General features: G+C 36.9%; 1 protein-coding gene across 4 annotated transcripts in view; it reads right to left on the bottom strand.

The window, feature by feature from the left end:
* Positions 1–12882, bottom strand: part of BCAT1 (branched chain amino acid transaminase 1) — a 118257-nt gene that overhangs the window by 38253 nt on the left and 67122 nt on the right. For all 4 annotated transcript variants that reach the window (XM_066354388.1, XM_066354369.1, XM_066354379.1 and 1 more), the window contains exon 6: positions 4470–4633. In XM_066354388.1, coding sequence (XP_066210485.1) covers positions 4470–4633 — 164 coding nt within the window. The remainder of the gene's footprint in view (positions 1–4469; positions 4634–12882) is intronic.

The raw sequence follows: 12882 nt of genomic DNA, 5'->3' as shown, positions 1-12882 counted from the left end.
GCCACAAAAACAACATCAGCAAATTCAGAAAAATTGAAGTTGTACCAAGCATATTTTCTGATCATAAAGCCTTGAAACTAGAATTCAACTGCAAAAAAGAGGGAAAAAACCCCACAAAAATGTGGAAACTAAACAACATACTTTTAAAAAATGAATGGGTCAAAGAAGAAATAAGTGCAGAGATCAAAAGATATATACAGACTAATGAAAATGACAATACGACATATCAGAATCTATGGGATGCAGCAAAAGCAGTGATAAGAGGGAAGTTCATATCACATCAGGCATATATGAACAAACAAGAGAGAACCCAAGTAAACCATTTAACTTCCCACCTTAAGGAACTAGAAAAAGAAGAACAAAGAAAACCCAAAACCAGCCGAAGAAAGGAGATAATAAAAATCAGAGCAGAAATAAATGAATTAGAGAACAGAAAAACTATAGAAAAAATTAATAGAACAAGGAGCTGGTTCTTTGAAAAGATCAACAAAATTGACAAACCCTTGGCAAGACTTACCAAGGAAAAAAGAGAAAGAACTCATATAAACAAAATCCAAAATGAAAGAGGAGAAATCACCACGGACACTGTAGATATACAAAGAATTATTGTAGAATACTATGAAAAACATTATGCCACTAAATTCAACAACCTAGAAGAAATGGATAAATTCCTAGAACAATACAACCTTCCTAGACTGAGTCAAGAAGAAGCAGAAAGCCTAAACAGACCTATCAGTAGAGAAGAAATAGAAAAATCCATTAAAAATCTCCCCAAAAATAAAAGTCCAGGCCCTGACGGCTATACCAGCGAATTTTATCAAACATTCAAAGAAGACTTGGTTCCTATTCTACTCAAAGTCTTCCAAAAAATTGAAGAAGAAGCAATACTTCCAAACACATTTTATGAGGCCAACATAACCCTCATACCAAAACCAGGCAAGGATGGCACAAAAAAAGAAAACTACAGACCAATATCTCTAATGAATACAGATGCTAAAATACTAAACAAAATACTAGCAAATCGAATACAACAACATATTAAAAAAATAATACATCATGATCAAGTGGGATTCATCCCAGAATCTCAAGGATGGTTCAACATACGTAAAACGGTTAACATAATACACCATATCAACAAAACAAAGAACAAAAACCACATGATCTTATCAATAGATGCAGAAAAGGCTTTTGATAAAATACAACACAATTTTATGTTTAAGACTCTCAACAAAATGGGTATAGAAGGAAAATATCTCAACATGATAAAGGCCATTATGATAAACCATCAGCTAACATCATATTAAATGGCACTAAACTGAAGGCTTTCCCCCTTAAATCAGGAACAAGACAGGGTTGTCCACTCTCTCCACTCTTATTTAATGTGGTACTAGAGGTTCTAGCCAGAGCAATCAGACAAGACAAAGAAATAAAAGGCATCCATATCGGAAAAGAAGAAGTAAAGGTATCACTTTTTGCACATGATATGATCCTATACATCGAAAACCCCAAAGAATCCACAAAAAGACTACTAGAAACAATAAGCCAATACAGTAAGGTCGCAGGATACAAAATTAACATACAGAAGTCAATAGCCTTTCTATATGCCAACAATGAAACAATTGAGAACGAACTCAAAAGAATAATGCCCTTCACGATTGCAACAAAAAAAATAACATACTTAGGAATAAACATAACAAAGAATGTACAGGACTTATATAATGAAAACTATAAACCAATGTTAAGGGAAATCGAAAAAGATATAATGAGATGGAAGAATATACCTTTTTCTTGGCTAGGAAGAATAAATATAATCAAGATGGCTATATTACCCAAAGCAATATACAAATTTAATGCAATTCCCATCAAACTTCCAATGACGTTTTAAAGAAATAGAGCAAAAAATCATCAGATTTATATGGAACTATAAAAATCCCCGAATAGCCAAAGCAATCCTAAAGAAAAAGAATGAAGCTGGGGCATTACAATACCTGACTTCAAACTATATTATAGGGCCATGACAATCAAAACAGCATGGTATTGGCAGAAAAATAGACACTCAGACCAATGGAACAGAATAGAAAGTCCAGAAATAAAACCACATATATATAGTCAAATAATTTTTGATAAAGGGGCCAAGAACATAGAGTGGAGAAAAGAAAGCCTCTTCAATAAATGGTGCTGGGAAAACTGGAAAGCCACATGCAAAAGAATGAAACTGGACTACAGTCTCTCCCCCTGTACAAAAATTAACTCAAAATGGATCAAAGATCTAAACATAAGACCTGAAACAATTAAGTACATAGAAGAAGACAGAGGTACTCAACTCATGGACCTGGGTTTTAAAGAGCATTTTATGAATTTGACTCCACAGGCAAGAGAAGTGAAGGCAAAAATTAATGAATGGGACTACATCAGACTAAGAAGTTTTTGCTCAGCAAGAGAAACTGATAGCAAAATAAACAGAAAGCCAACTAAATGGGAAATGATATTTTCAAACAACAGCTCAGATAAGGGCCTAATATCCAAAATATACAAAGAACTCATAAAACTCAACAACAAACAAACAAACAATCCAATAAAAAAATGGGAAGAGGATATGAACAGACACTTCTCCCAGGAAGAAATACAAATGGCCAACAGATATATGAAAAGATGCTCATCTTCTTTAGCTATTAGAGAAATGGAAATCAAAATGGCAATGAGATACCACCTCACACCTGTTCGATTAGCTATTATTAGCAAGACAGGTAATAGCAAATGTTGGAGAGGCTGTGGAGAAAAAGGAATCCTCATCCACTGTTGGTGGGAATGTAAAGTAGTACAACCATTATGGAAGAAAGTATGGTGGTTCCTCAAAAAACTGAAAATAGAACTACCTTATGACCCAGCAATCCCTCTACTGGGTATATACCCCAAAAACTCAGAAACATTCATACGTAAAGACACATGCAGCCCCATGTTTATTGCAGCATTGTTCACAGTGGCCAGCACATGGAAACAACCAAAAAGCCCATCAATAGATGACTGGATAAAGAAGATGTGGCACATATACACTATGGTATACTACTCAGCCATAAGAAATGATGACATCAGAACATTTACAGCAAAATGGTGGGATCTTGATAACATGATACGAAGCGAAATAAGTAAATCAGAAAAAACCAGGAACTGCATTATTCCATACGTAGGTGGGACATAAAAGTGAAACTAAGAGACATTGATAAGAGTGTGGTGGTTACGGGAGGAAGGGGAAATGGGAGAGGGAAAGGGGGAGGGGGAGGGGCACAAAGAAAACAAGATAGAAAGTGACAGAGGACAATCTGACTTTGGGTGATGGTATGCAACATAATTGAACGACAGGATAACCTGGACTTGTTATCTTTGAATATATGTATCCTGATTTATTGATGTCACCCCATTAAAAAAATAAAATTATTAAAAAAAAAAAGAAAGAAAGAAAGTGACTTAATGACCTACCTGCACTAGGATTTCTCTAGTCAGTGATAGAATGTAGTTGCTGAAATTGCAAACAGGGATGACAGGACATAAAATTTTATAACCCATTTTTCTTTTTTTGGTAGAAAATAAGAATACGGCTGCATGGAGTCAACGTCAGCTTCAACGTCTGTCTCACATCCCAGCAGCACGTCATTCCACTCTCCCAGGGTTTCCTGAACTACGTTGCACCAGGACCCAGAAGATCACGACTGAGTCACCTTCCAAGATGGCTGCTGCCCAGGTACATGATGCACATCAGTACTTGGTATTCACAAAGGAAGAGCCCACAGCGGTTAACGCAGCTATTCGTGCTCAGCCACAGGGGCACTCTCCATTCACAGCCAAGTCCACCCCTGAAATTGTCTAACACTTTCAAATGCTCTTTTATTTCCAGCCAGCTACATATGGCCTATGAGACTGGCCTGTCAGAGCCAAAACAGGGCTGTCCCTCAGCCAGTTGGCAGCAGGTATGGCTACAATCTGTGGCAATGAAGACAGCACTTCAGTGAAGACAGCACTTCCCCAGACAGAACTCCTTAGAGCAGCGGTTCTCAACCTGTGGGTCACGACCCCAGCGGGGGTCGAATAACCAAAATACAGGGGTCGCCTAAAGCCATCAGAAATACATAAGGTTGAGAACCGCTGCCTTAGAGCCACCAGAGCCCAGCACCAGCTGACAGCCTGCAGCCAGAGGACCAGCATCCAGGGGCCTTTCATTCAAAGCATGGACTTGAGCCCTGTTCTAATTACTTATTTTAATTCATGCCTAGGCATAACACACAATATTTCTCCCTATGGAGGAACACAGGTTATCCTTTAAACTAGCACCATGAAAACACTGAAAACTTAACACAGAGCAAAAACAAACATTACAATCTGAATGTTAATATACGCACTTGTATTAAAGTGAAATGGCAGCTCAGTGGTTGTGAGGAGCCCTTTCCTTTGGACAGGTGCACAGACTGACTTACCCTCCGAACTTGCAGTCCCCAGTCCCACCTTTCCAGGCTCTCACAAACTTCGGATTGGCCCACAGGGACACTGGACTTAAGGTGTCCTGAGGAAAGTAAGATCCCACTGGGCTCAGGATCACAAAGATCATGGCTTTGGTAGGCTTCTTGACTCCAAGAGAAGGCTGCAATAAAGTTAAAGTACACACGCCCTGTTAATTCAAAATGTAGACATCAGTCTTAAAATCTAGAATAGATCTGTGACTATCTCCCAAAAGGGTTATCGGAGGACGGTAACCTGTGACATCTAACATTGAGTTACACAAAGCCCGATGGTCTTCTGAGAGGAAAATACAGAGAATGGAGTACTTAAGTATCACTTGGCTTTGCTTTCTTAGTTATTTTGATTTTAGAGGAAAAGATAAGTATGTCCCTTTTTATTGTTGTTGTTAATAAGAGTATTTAGAGAAGTATATTTTTAACAACTAGCTATATGACACCCTTCAATGTTGCATTGATTGGAAATTGAAAAAGGGAAGAATTCAGACATGATTTTAGTCTTGGGGGTGAGCTATTGATATAATATTTGTTTCTCTAGCTTCCCCTTCTGTTTTCAGGAACTTGCCAGTGCCTCCAGCAGGGGGCAGGAGTAGGAAAGTGTGCCATTACCAGACCTCACTGGGACAGGTACCAGACAGCAAGAGTGTAGACCTGCTAGAGGCAAAGACACCAAACAAGATCAAAAGGCAGAGAATGAAGGACTCGGGAATGTGTGTCATGAAGGGCAGAGACAGACGATGGCCTTTCCCACCAACAGTCATCATAAGCCAACATTACAAAGTTACACAAATTCCTTCAGCACAACATCAATTATAAGTAGTGACTGTCAACTGTCTATGAAGGAGAAAAACCGAGGCTGGAAGTTTTGATGGCTACTTATCATATAGGCAACAGAGGTCCCTGGGCTATCCTGGGCCACTTAAGACCCAGGAAGTAAGAGAACAAGTCAGGACTGTTACAGTGAGAGTCCTGAAATAGAAAATGCTGTGGAATCTTCCCAGAGCCTGGTTTGCTGGAACGGGTAGGAATCTGTCACAGAAACAAGAGGAAACTCAGTTCCAGTGGATTCTGTTACTCTCATCATGTTTGATGAAACAAGCTGAAGGCGGATCTGGGATATCTTTTTCTGAATTTTAATTCTATTTCCCACTCCCCTACATAGGCCCTGCTTCCCCTACTTATGCCCAGGGCATCAAGAATCAGGTAGGTAAAATATTCGTGAGCGTAAGAAATGTACCGGTACACGGGCACAGCGACGCCATCTGAAAGGCATGCCACACTTAGGAAAAGGAAAGGTGATTCCACTCACAATCTATATAAACACGACGACCAAGCCTGGGAGGCCACAGAGCAAATGGACACTGGGTGGCAGGTAACCAAATTAAAGAAATTAGTCAGTAAACAACAGGTTTTGGTGTTTTGCTGTTTGTGTTTGTTTTTTTAATAGGAGAGGAAGAGGGCTCCCCCACCAATAAAGAGTGAAGAATCCTAAGGCCTCACTTGCCTTTTTTTGGTTTCTTTGTTGGGGAGAGACCCCTCAGGATATGCACATCTGCCTTTCTTCCAGCTTTGATAAAAACTGACTCTCATCTCTGCATTTTTATTTACCGATCAGTTAAGTAACTACAATGACCACTTCATATCAGAGGAGCTTTTAAGCTTAATATTTTAAATATTTTATGAACCTTCACATTGAGTAATAAGAGAAGCTTCCCAACATAACTTAGAAGTACAATTGGTAAGACACAGTCTCAGTAATTTATCTATTTCCTAAGTTTCTAAATAAAATAGCTTTATTTGTGGATAAGCATTTTATTAAATATCACATGAATTCCTGTACTTTTTTCACTGTGAACTCACGTATTTTTTACAACCTGCATTATACTAAAAGAGTAACAAGAACTCATCATCATGGAAATTTTTTATGAGGCAAATTTCACCTTACTCATTTCCTTCTCACAATGTTAAATGACAGGCAAACTTCATGTATTCCACTAGGTGGTAGTAAAGAGAACACAGAATGGAATGGAATAATTCTAGGCATTAATATTTCTGAGAAGAAAATTCATTCAACTTGTAAGCAATTCTTCTATTCTTAGCAAGCAGGTAAACTACAGACTAGCATTTTTAAATGCTGAAGAGAATGTGTTTATAGTAGTAACTTTTTCTGAAATTTAAGCAAGGCCAAATATGTCTTACAAGTACTTTAAATACTAATGCTGATGACAAGCTAGTCACCTTCAAATTACTCATTTTGACTATCTTTTCATGAAAAGAGCTCTGTGACTTTACTGAAAAATGGTCACAGTGCTTTAAGAGTGAGAATAAATAAAATGTAACTGCATCAGAAAGGAAGCTTGATGGTTGGGTTTCTATACTCCAGAACTATTTGTTTCTTTGTTTTAATTCTCCATTTCTTCCTCAAAGGAAATTTAAATTCTATGTTATTGTTACAATTAAGAGTAGTTTATTATATAATATTAATCAAATGGAATAAACATAATTTTATAATAACAAGGTCAAGCAAAAGCCATACAAGTAGAGAGAAAGTATGAAAAACAAAAAAAAAAAAATTATGTAAATCAGTTTCAGTAAGTATCATTTCCTTATGAACACTTTGATTCTGTATTCTTCTCTACTAGTATATTTTATTATTTTAATACATAAGAAATTGAAAAGGGCATTTTAAAAGCCATATGAAAAATGAAGACTATAAACCTTAGATGCAGAGTATACAACTTCCCAGGGGACCACAATGACTTTGAAATTGAAATTGTGATGTGAACAAAACAATACAGATTCTTCTTACTTCACATTATACCTTACAAAGACATATGCATGGGTATTAAATACATACATAGTTTGCACAGAATAACAAGGCATTTGGGAGTGACAAAAAATAAAGAGACATGTCACCAGTGAAAACAACCACTTCGGTTTAAGTCAGTCAGAAAATTAATTTATAAAAAGGCAGGATTTCAGATTCCAAGATGGCAGTGGAGTAGGCAGATGCACAGACTGCCACCTCCCACAACCAAACTGGATTACAAATTAATTTAAGAAAAATCATCATGGAAAACCAGATTTGGAAGAAAATAACAGGACTCAAAAACCAAGGAACACAGAAGAATCCACACCGATCCTGGTAGGGAGAACAGGGGCATGGTGGGGGCTCCCCCGCTTCCAAAAGCAAGGGGAGACTGAAGCTGAGGGTCCAGAAGAGCTCTCATTACAAGGAGAGAGACCCCAAGGTGGGGTCCTCAGTCCCAGGACCGGAGCCCCAGCCTAGAAACCCAGGGACTGGAGGAGACAGCCTGACAGCATTGAGTGGGGAGAGAAGTGAGAGTTTTGCCTGTGGGAAGTGACTGGTAAAAGAAAGCACAGCCTTAATGAGCCAGAGCAGAAAATATACCTCACAGCCATTTACCTGGAGCTCTGGGGGTGAGGAGGGCTGAGAGGACTGGTTTGGTATGAAGAGAGTGGGGAGATTGAGACACAGAAACACAAACAGTGATGGGGAGAGGACAGCTTGAGCTGCCATGAGTCATTCTCCAGTGCTGAGGTGGCCATAGCTGGGGACAGGGTCGTTCCCTCTGCCCTGCATAAGCCAAGCATGGAACCAGCTGACCCACCTCCAAAAAGCTCTCCAGCTCCAATTAGCACAAAAGTTGTTCATAAAGAAGGAAGTAAAGGGGAAGGGCAGTGACTCAGGTTTTCAGGGGAACCTGAGCTACACCTCTCCCTTAATACTGAGAAAACAGCCCATCCACAGAGAGGCACTAGGCAAACCACATTCAGAATCTCTGAGGTCACACCCACCATATTCCTGGATACAGTTTCAACTAAAAAAAAAATACGCCACTTTTCCCTCCTAAAAACAGAAGCCCCCTGCTGGGATCAGCAAACACAGAGGCTTCCTGCTGGACTCAGCAAACAAACAGCAGGGAAATTAAGACTTTTAAGCGGCTGGACTAGTTAAGGAGAATTACAATCCAAGCAACAAGCAGAGGCTGAGGAATAAAGTCCTGGAGAAGAAGCCACATTCCATAAACCAACCTCAGACCCACAACTCTAACAAGATTGCAAACCACACACAGAAAGAATGGGAAGACAGAGGAACAGAAACCACATGAATCAACAAAAAATATCCCCAGAAAAAGAACTGAATGAGATGGAAGTAGTCACATTACCGGATGTACAATTTAAAATAATGATTGTTTGGATGCTTAAGAATCTCAAAGCTACAATAAATGAACTTAATGAGCATCTAAATAAGGAAATTGCAAGCATCAAAAAGGACACTGAAATCATAAAAAAGAATCAATCAGAAATGGCAATTACAATATCAGAAATGAAGACGACACTAAAAGAAATCAACAGCAGGCTGGATGAAGCAGAGGATTGAATCAGCGAATTAGAGGACAAGATAAATAAAAACACAGAAACAGAGCAGCAAAAAGAAAAGAGGCTCAAGAAGTCTGAGGAAACTATAAGAGAACTCTGTGACAATATGAAGAGAAACAATACCGCATTATAGGGGTTCCTGAAGGAGAAGAGAAAGAACAAGGGATAGAGAACCTGTTTGAAGAAATCATAGCTGAAAACTTTCCTAAATTGATGAAGGAAAAAGTCACACAAGTTCAAGAAGCACACAGAGTCCCTATAAAAAGAAACCCAATGAGGCCTATATCAAGACACATCATAATTAAAATACCACAGTTAAGAGATAAAGAAAGAATATTAAAAGCAGCAAGAGAAAAGAAGTCAATTACCTATAGAGGAGCCCCCATAAGGATGACATCCGACTTTTCAACAGAAACACTTGAGGCCAGAAGGGAATGGCAAGAAATATATAAAGTAATGCAAAACAAGAGCCTCAACCAAGACTTCTTTATCCATCAAGAGTACCATTTCAAATTGAAGGAGAAATAAAAAGCTTTCCAGACAAAAACAAACAAACAAACAAACAAAAACAACTCAAGGAATCAATTGCAACCAAACCAGTACTGCAGGAAATGTTAAGGGGCTTGTTGTAGAAAGAGAAAAGGAAAAAGGAAATTAAAAAAAGGAACATTATAGACCTAAAGAATAAAATGGTAATTAAACAACTACATATCAATAATAACCTTAAATGTAAATAGATTAAATGCTACAATCAAAAGATATGGGGTAGCTGCATGGATAAGAAAACAGGACCCATACATATGCTGCCTGCAAGAGACCCATCTCAGAACAAAAGATGCACATAGACTGAAGGTAAAAGGATAGAAAAAAAATATTTCATGCAAACAGAAAGTAAAGAAAAGCTGGGGTAGCAATACTAATATCTGACAAAATAAACTTTAAAACAAAGGTAATAGAAAGACATAAAGAAGGTCATTACATAATGATAACAGGAGCATTACAACAGGAAGATATAACTATTATAAATATATATGCGCCTAATATAGGAGCACTTAAATATATAAAACAGATGTTGATGGACAAAAAGAGTGAGATCAACAGCAGTACTATACTAGCAGAGGATTTTAATACCCTACTAACATTAATGATAGAAAACCCAGAAAGAAAATTAACAAAGAAACAGTAGCCTTAAATGACATACTAGATCAACTGAATTTAATATATATCTTTAAAACCTTTTAGCCCAAAGCAGCAGAATATACATTCTTTTCAAGTGCTCATGGTACATTCTCTAGAATAGACCACATGTTAGGACTCGAAACAAGTCTTAATAGATTTAAGAAGATTGAAATTATATCAGCACCTTCTCTGACCACAAAGGCATGAAACTAGAAGTCAACTACAACAGTAAACTGAAAAACATTGAAACACTTGGAGACTAAATAGCATGCTATTAAATAATAAATGGGTTAACAGTGAGATCCAGGAAGAAATAAAAAAAATGCTTGAAACAAATGAAAATGAACATATAACAACTTGAAATTTATGGGACACAGCAAAACAGTCCTGAGAGGGAAGTTCATAGCATTACAGAAATATCTTAAGAAGCAAGAAAACGCTCAAATAAACAACTGAACCTTGCATCTAAAAGAATTAGAAAAAGAATAGCAAGTAAAGCCTAGAGGAAGTAGAAGGAAGGAAATAATAAAGATCAGAGCAAAAATAAATGACAGAGGCTAAAAAAACAATACAGAAGATCGATGAAACCAAGAGCTGGTTCTCTGAAAAGGTAAACAAGATTGATGAACCTTTAACCAGAGCCACTAAGAAAAAAAGAGAGAGGGCTCAAATAAATAAAATTAGAAATGAGAGAAGAGAAGTAACAACTGACAGCAGAAATTCAAAGGATTGTAAAAAAAAATACTATGAAGAACTGTATGCCAAAAATGGGACAACCTCAATGAAATATTTAAAGTCCTTGAAAAATATAATAATTTAAAAATCAATATGGAAGAATCTGAAAACCTAAACAGACTGATTACATCAAAAGAGACTGAAATAGTTATCAAAAACTCCCAATAAACAAAAGTCCCAGGCCTGATGGCTTCACAGGAAACTTTTACCAAATATTCAAAGAACTAACTCTTATCCTTCTCAAGCTATTTCAAAAAATTCAAGAGGAGGGAAGACTTCCAAACTCCTTTTATGAAGTGAATGTAATCCTCATTCCAAAACCAGGTAAAGACACTACAAAGAAAGAAAACTATAGGCTAAAATCCCTAATGAACTTAGATGCTAAAATTCTGAACAAAATATTAGCAAATTAGCTCCAGCAATACATAAAAAAAAATCATGATCAAGTGGGATTTATTCTGAGGAGGCACAGCTGGTACAATATTTGCAAATCAATCAAAGTTATTCATCACATAAACAAAAGGAAGGATAAAAACCACATGATAATATCAATAGATGCAGAAAAAGCATTTAATAAAATCCAGCACCCATTTATGATCAAAATTCTCAGCAAAGTGGGAATACAGGGAACATACCTCAACATGATAAAGGCCATCTATGACAAACCCACAGCCAACATCATACAATGGGCAAAAATTCAAAGCAATCCCCTTAAGAACAGAAACAAGGCTGTGCACCCTTTCAGCATTCTTATTCAACATAGTTCTAGAAGTCCTAGCCACAGCAATCAGACAAGAAGAAGAAATAAAAAGGCATCCGAATTGGAAGAAGTAAAACTTCCATTATTTGTTGATGATATGATACTATACATAAAAAAACCTAAAGTCTCAGTCAAAAAACTACTGAAACTGATAAATGAATTCAGCAAGATGGCAGGTTATAAAATCAATATTCAGAAATCAGTAGCATTTATATACACCAACAATTAACAGTCAGAAAGAGAAATTAAGGAAACAAACCCCTTCACTATTACAACAAAAAAATAATAAAGTATCTAGGAATAAATTTAACCAAGGAGGTAAAAGACTTGGAAAATTATAAAACACTGATAAAAGAAATCAAGGAAGATACAAATAAGTGGAAGCATATACCGTGTTCATGGAGAGAAAGAATAAACATCATTAAAATGTCTATACTACCCAAAGCAATCTATAAATTCAACACAATTCCTATCAAAATACCATGGACATACTTGAAAGATATAGAACAAATATTCAAAAAATTTATATGGAACCAAAAAAGAACACGAATATCCTCAGCAATCTTGAAAAAGAAAAATAAAGCAGGGGGTATCACAATTACTGATATCAAGTTATACTACAAGTCCATTGTACTCAAAACAGCTTGGTATTAGCATAAGAACAGGCATATAGATTAATGGAACAGAACAGGGAACCCAGAAATAAACCCACACCTTTATGGACAATGATATTTGACAAAGGAGGTAAGAACATACAATGGAGTAAAGACAGTCTCTTTAACAAATGGTGTTGGGAAAACTGGATAAATACATGCAAGAAAATGAAACTAGACCACCACCTTACATCATTCACAAAAATAAACTCAAAATGGATAAAAGACTTGAATGTAAGTCATGAAACCATGATCATCTTCAAAGAAAACATAGGCAGTAAGCTCTCCGACATCTCTGGCAACAATATATTTGCTGATTTAACTCCACGGGCAAGTGAAATAAAGGATAGGATGAACAAATGGGACTACATCAAACTAAAAGTGTTCGCACAGCAAAAGACAACATGAACAAAATAAAAGAAAAACCCCACACAATGGGAGAACATATTCGACAATATGTTCAATAAGGGGTTAATAACCAAAATCTACAAAAAACTTGTAAAACTCAACACCAGGAAAGTAAACAATCCAATCAAAAATTGGGCAAAAGAACTAAATAGACACTTCCCTAAAGAGGACATACATATAGCCAATAGGCAGATGAAAAAATGTTCAACATCACTAGAAAAATGCATCATTAGAG

Source organism: Saccopteryx leptura, chromosome 1 (assembly GCF_036850995.1).
Source record: "Saccopteryx leptura isolate mSacLep1 chromosome 1, mSacLep1_pri_phased_curated, whole genome shotgun sequence".
Classification (NCBI taxonomy): Eukaryota; Metazoa; Chordata; class Mammalia; order Chiroptera; family Emballonuridae; genus Saccopteryx; species Saccopteryx leptura.
This window is presented reverse-complemented; position numbering and strand designations above follow the sequence as displayed.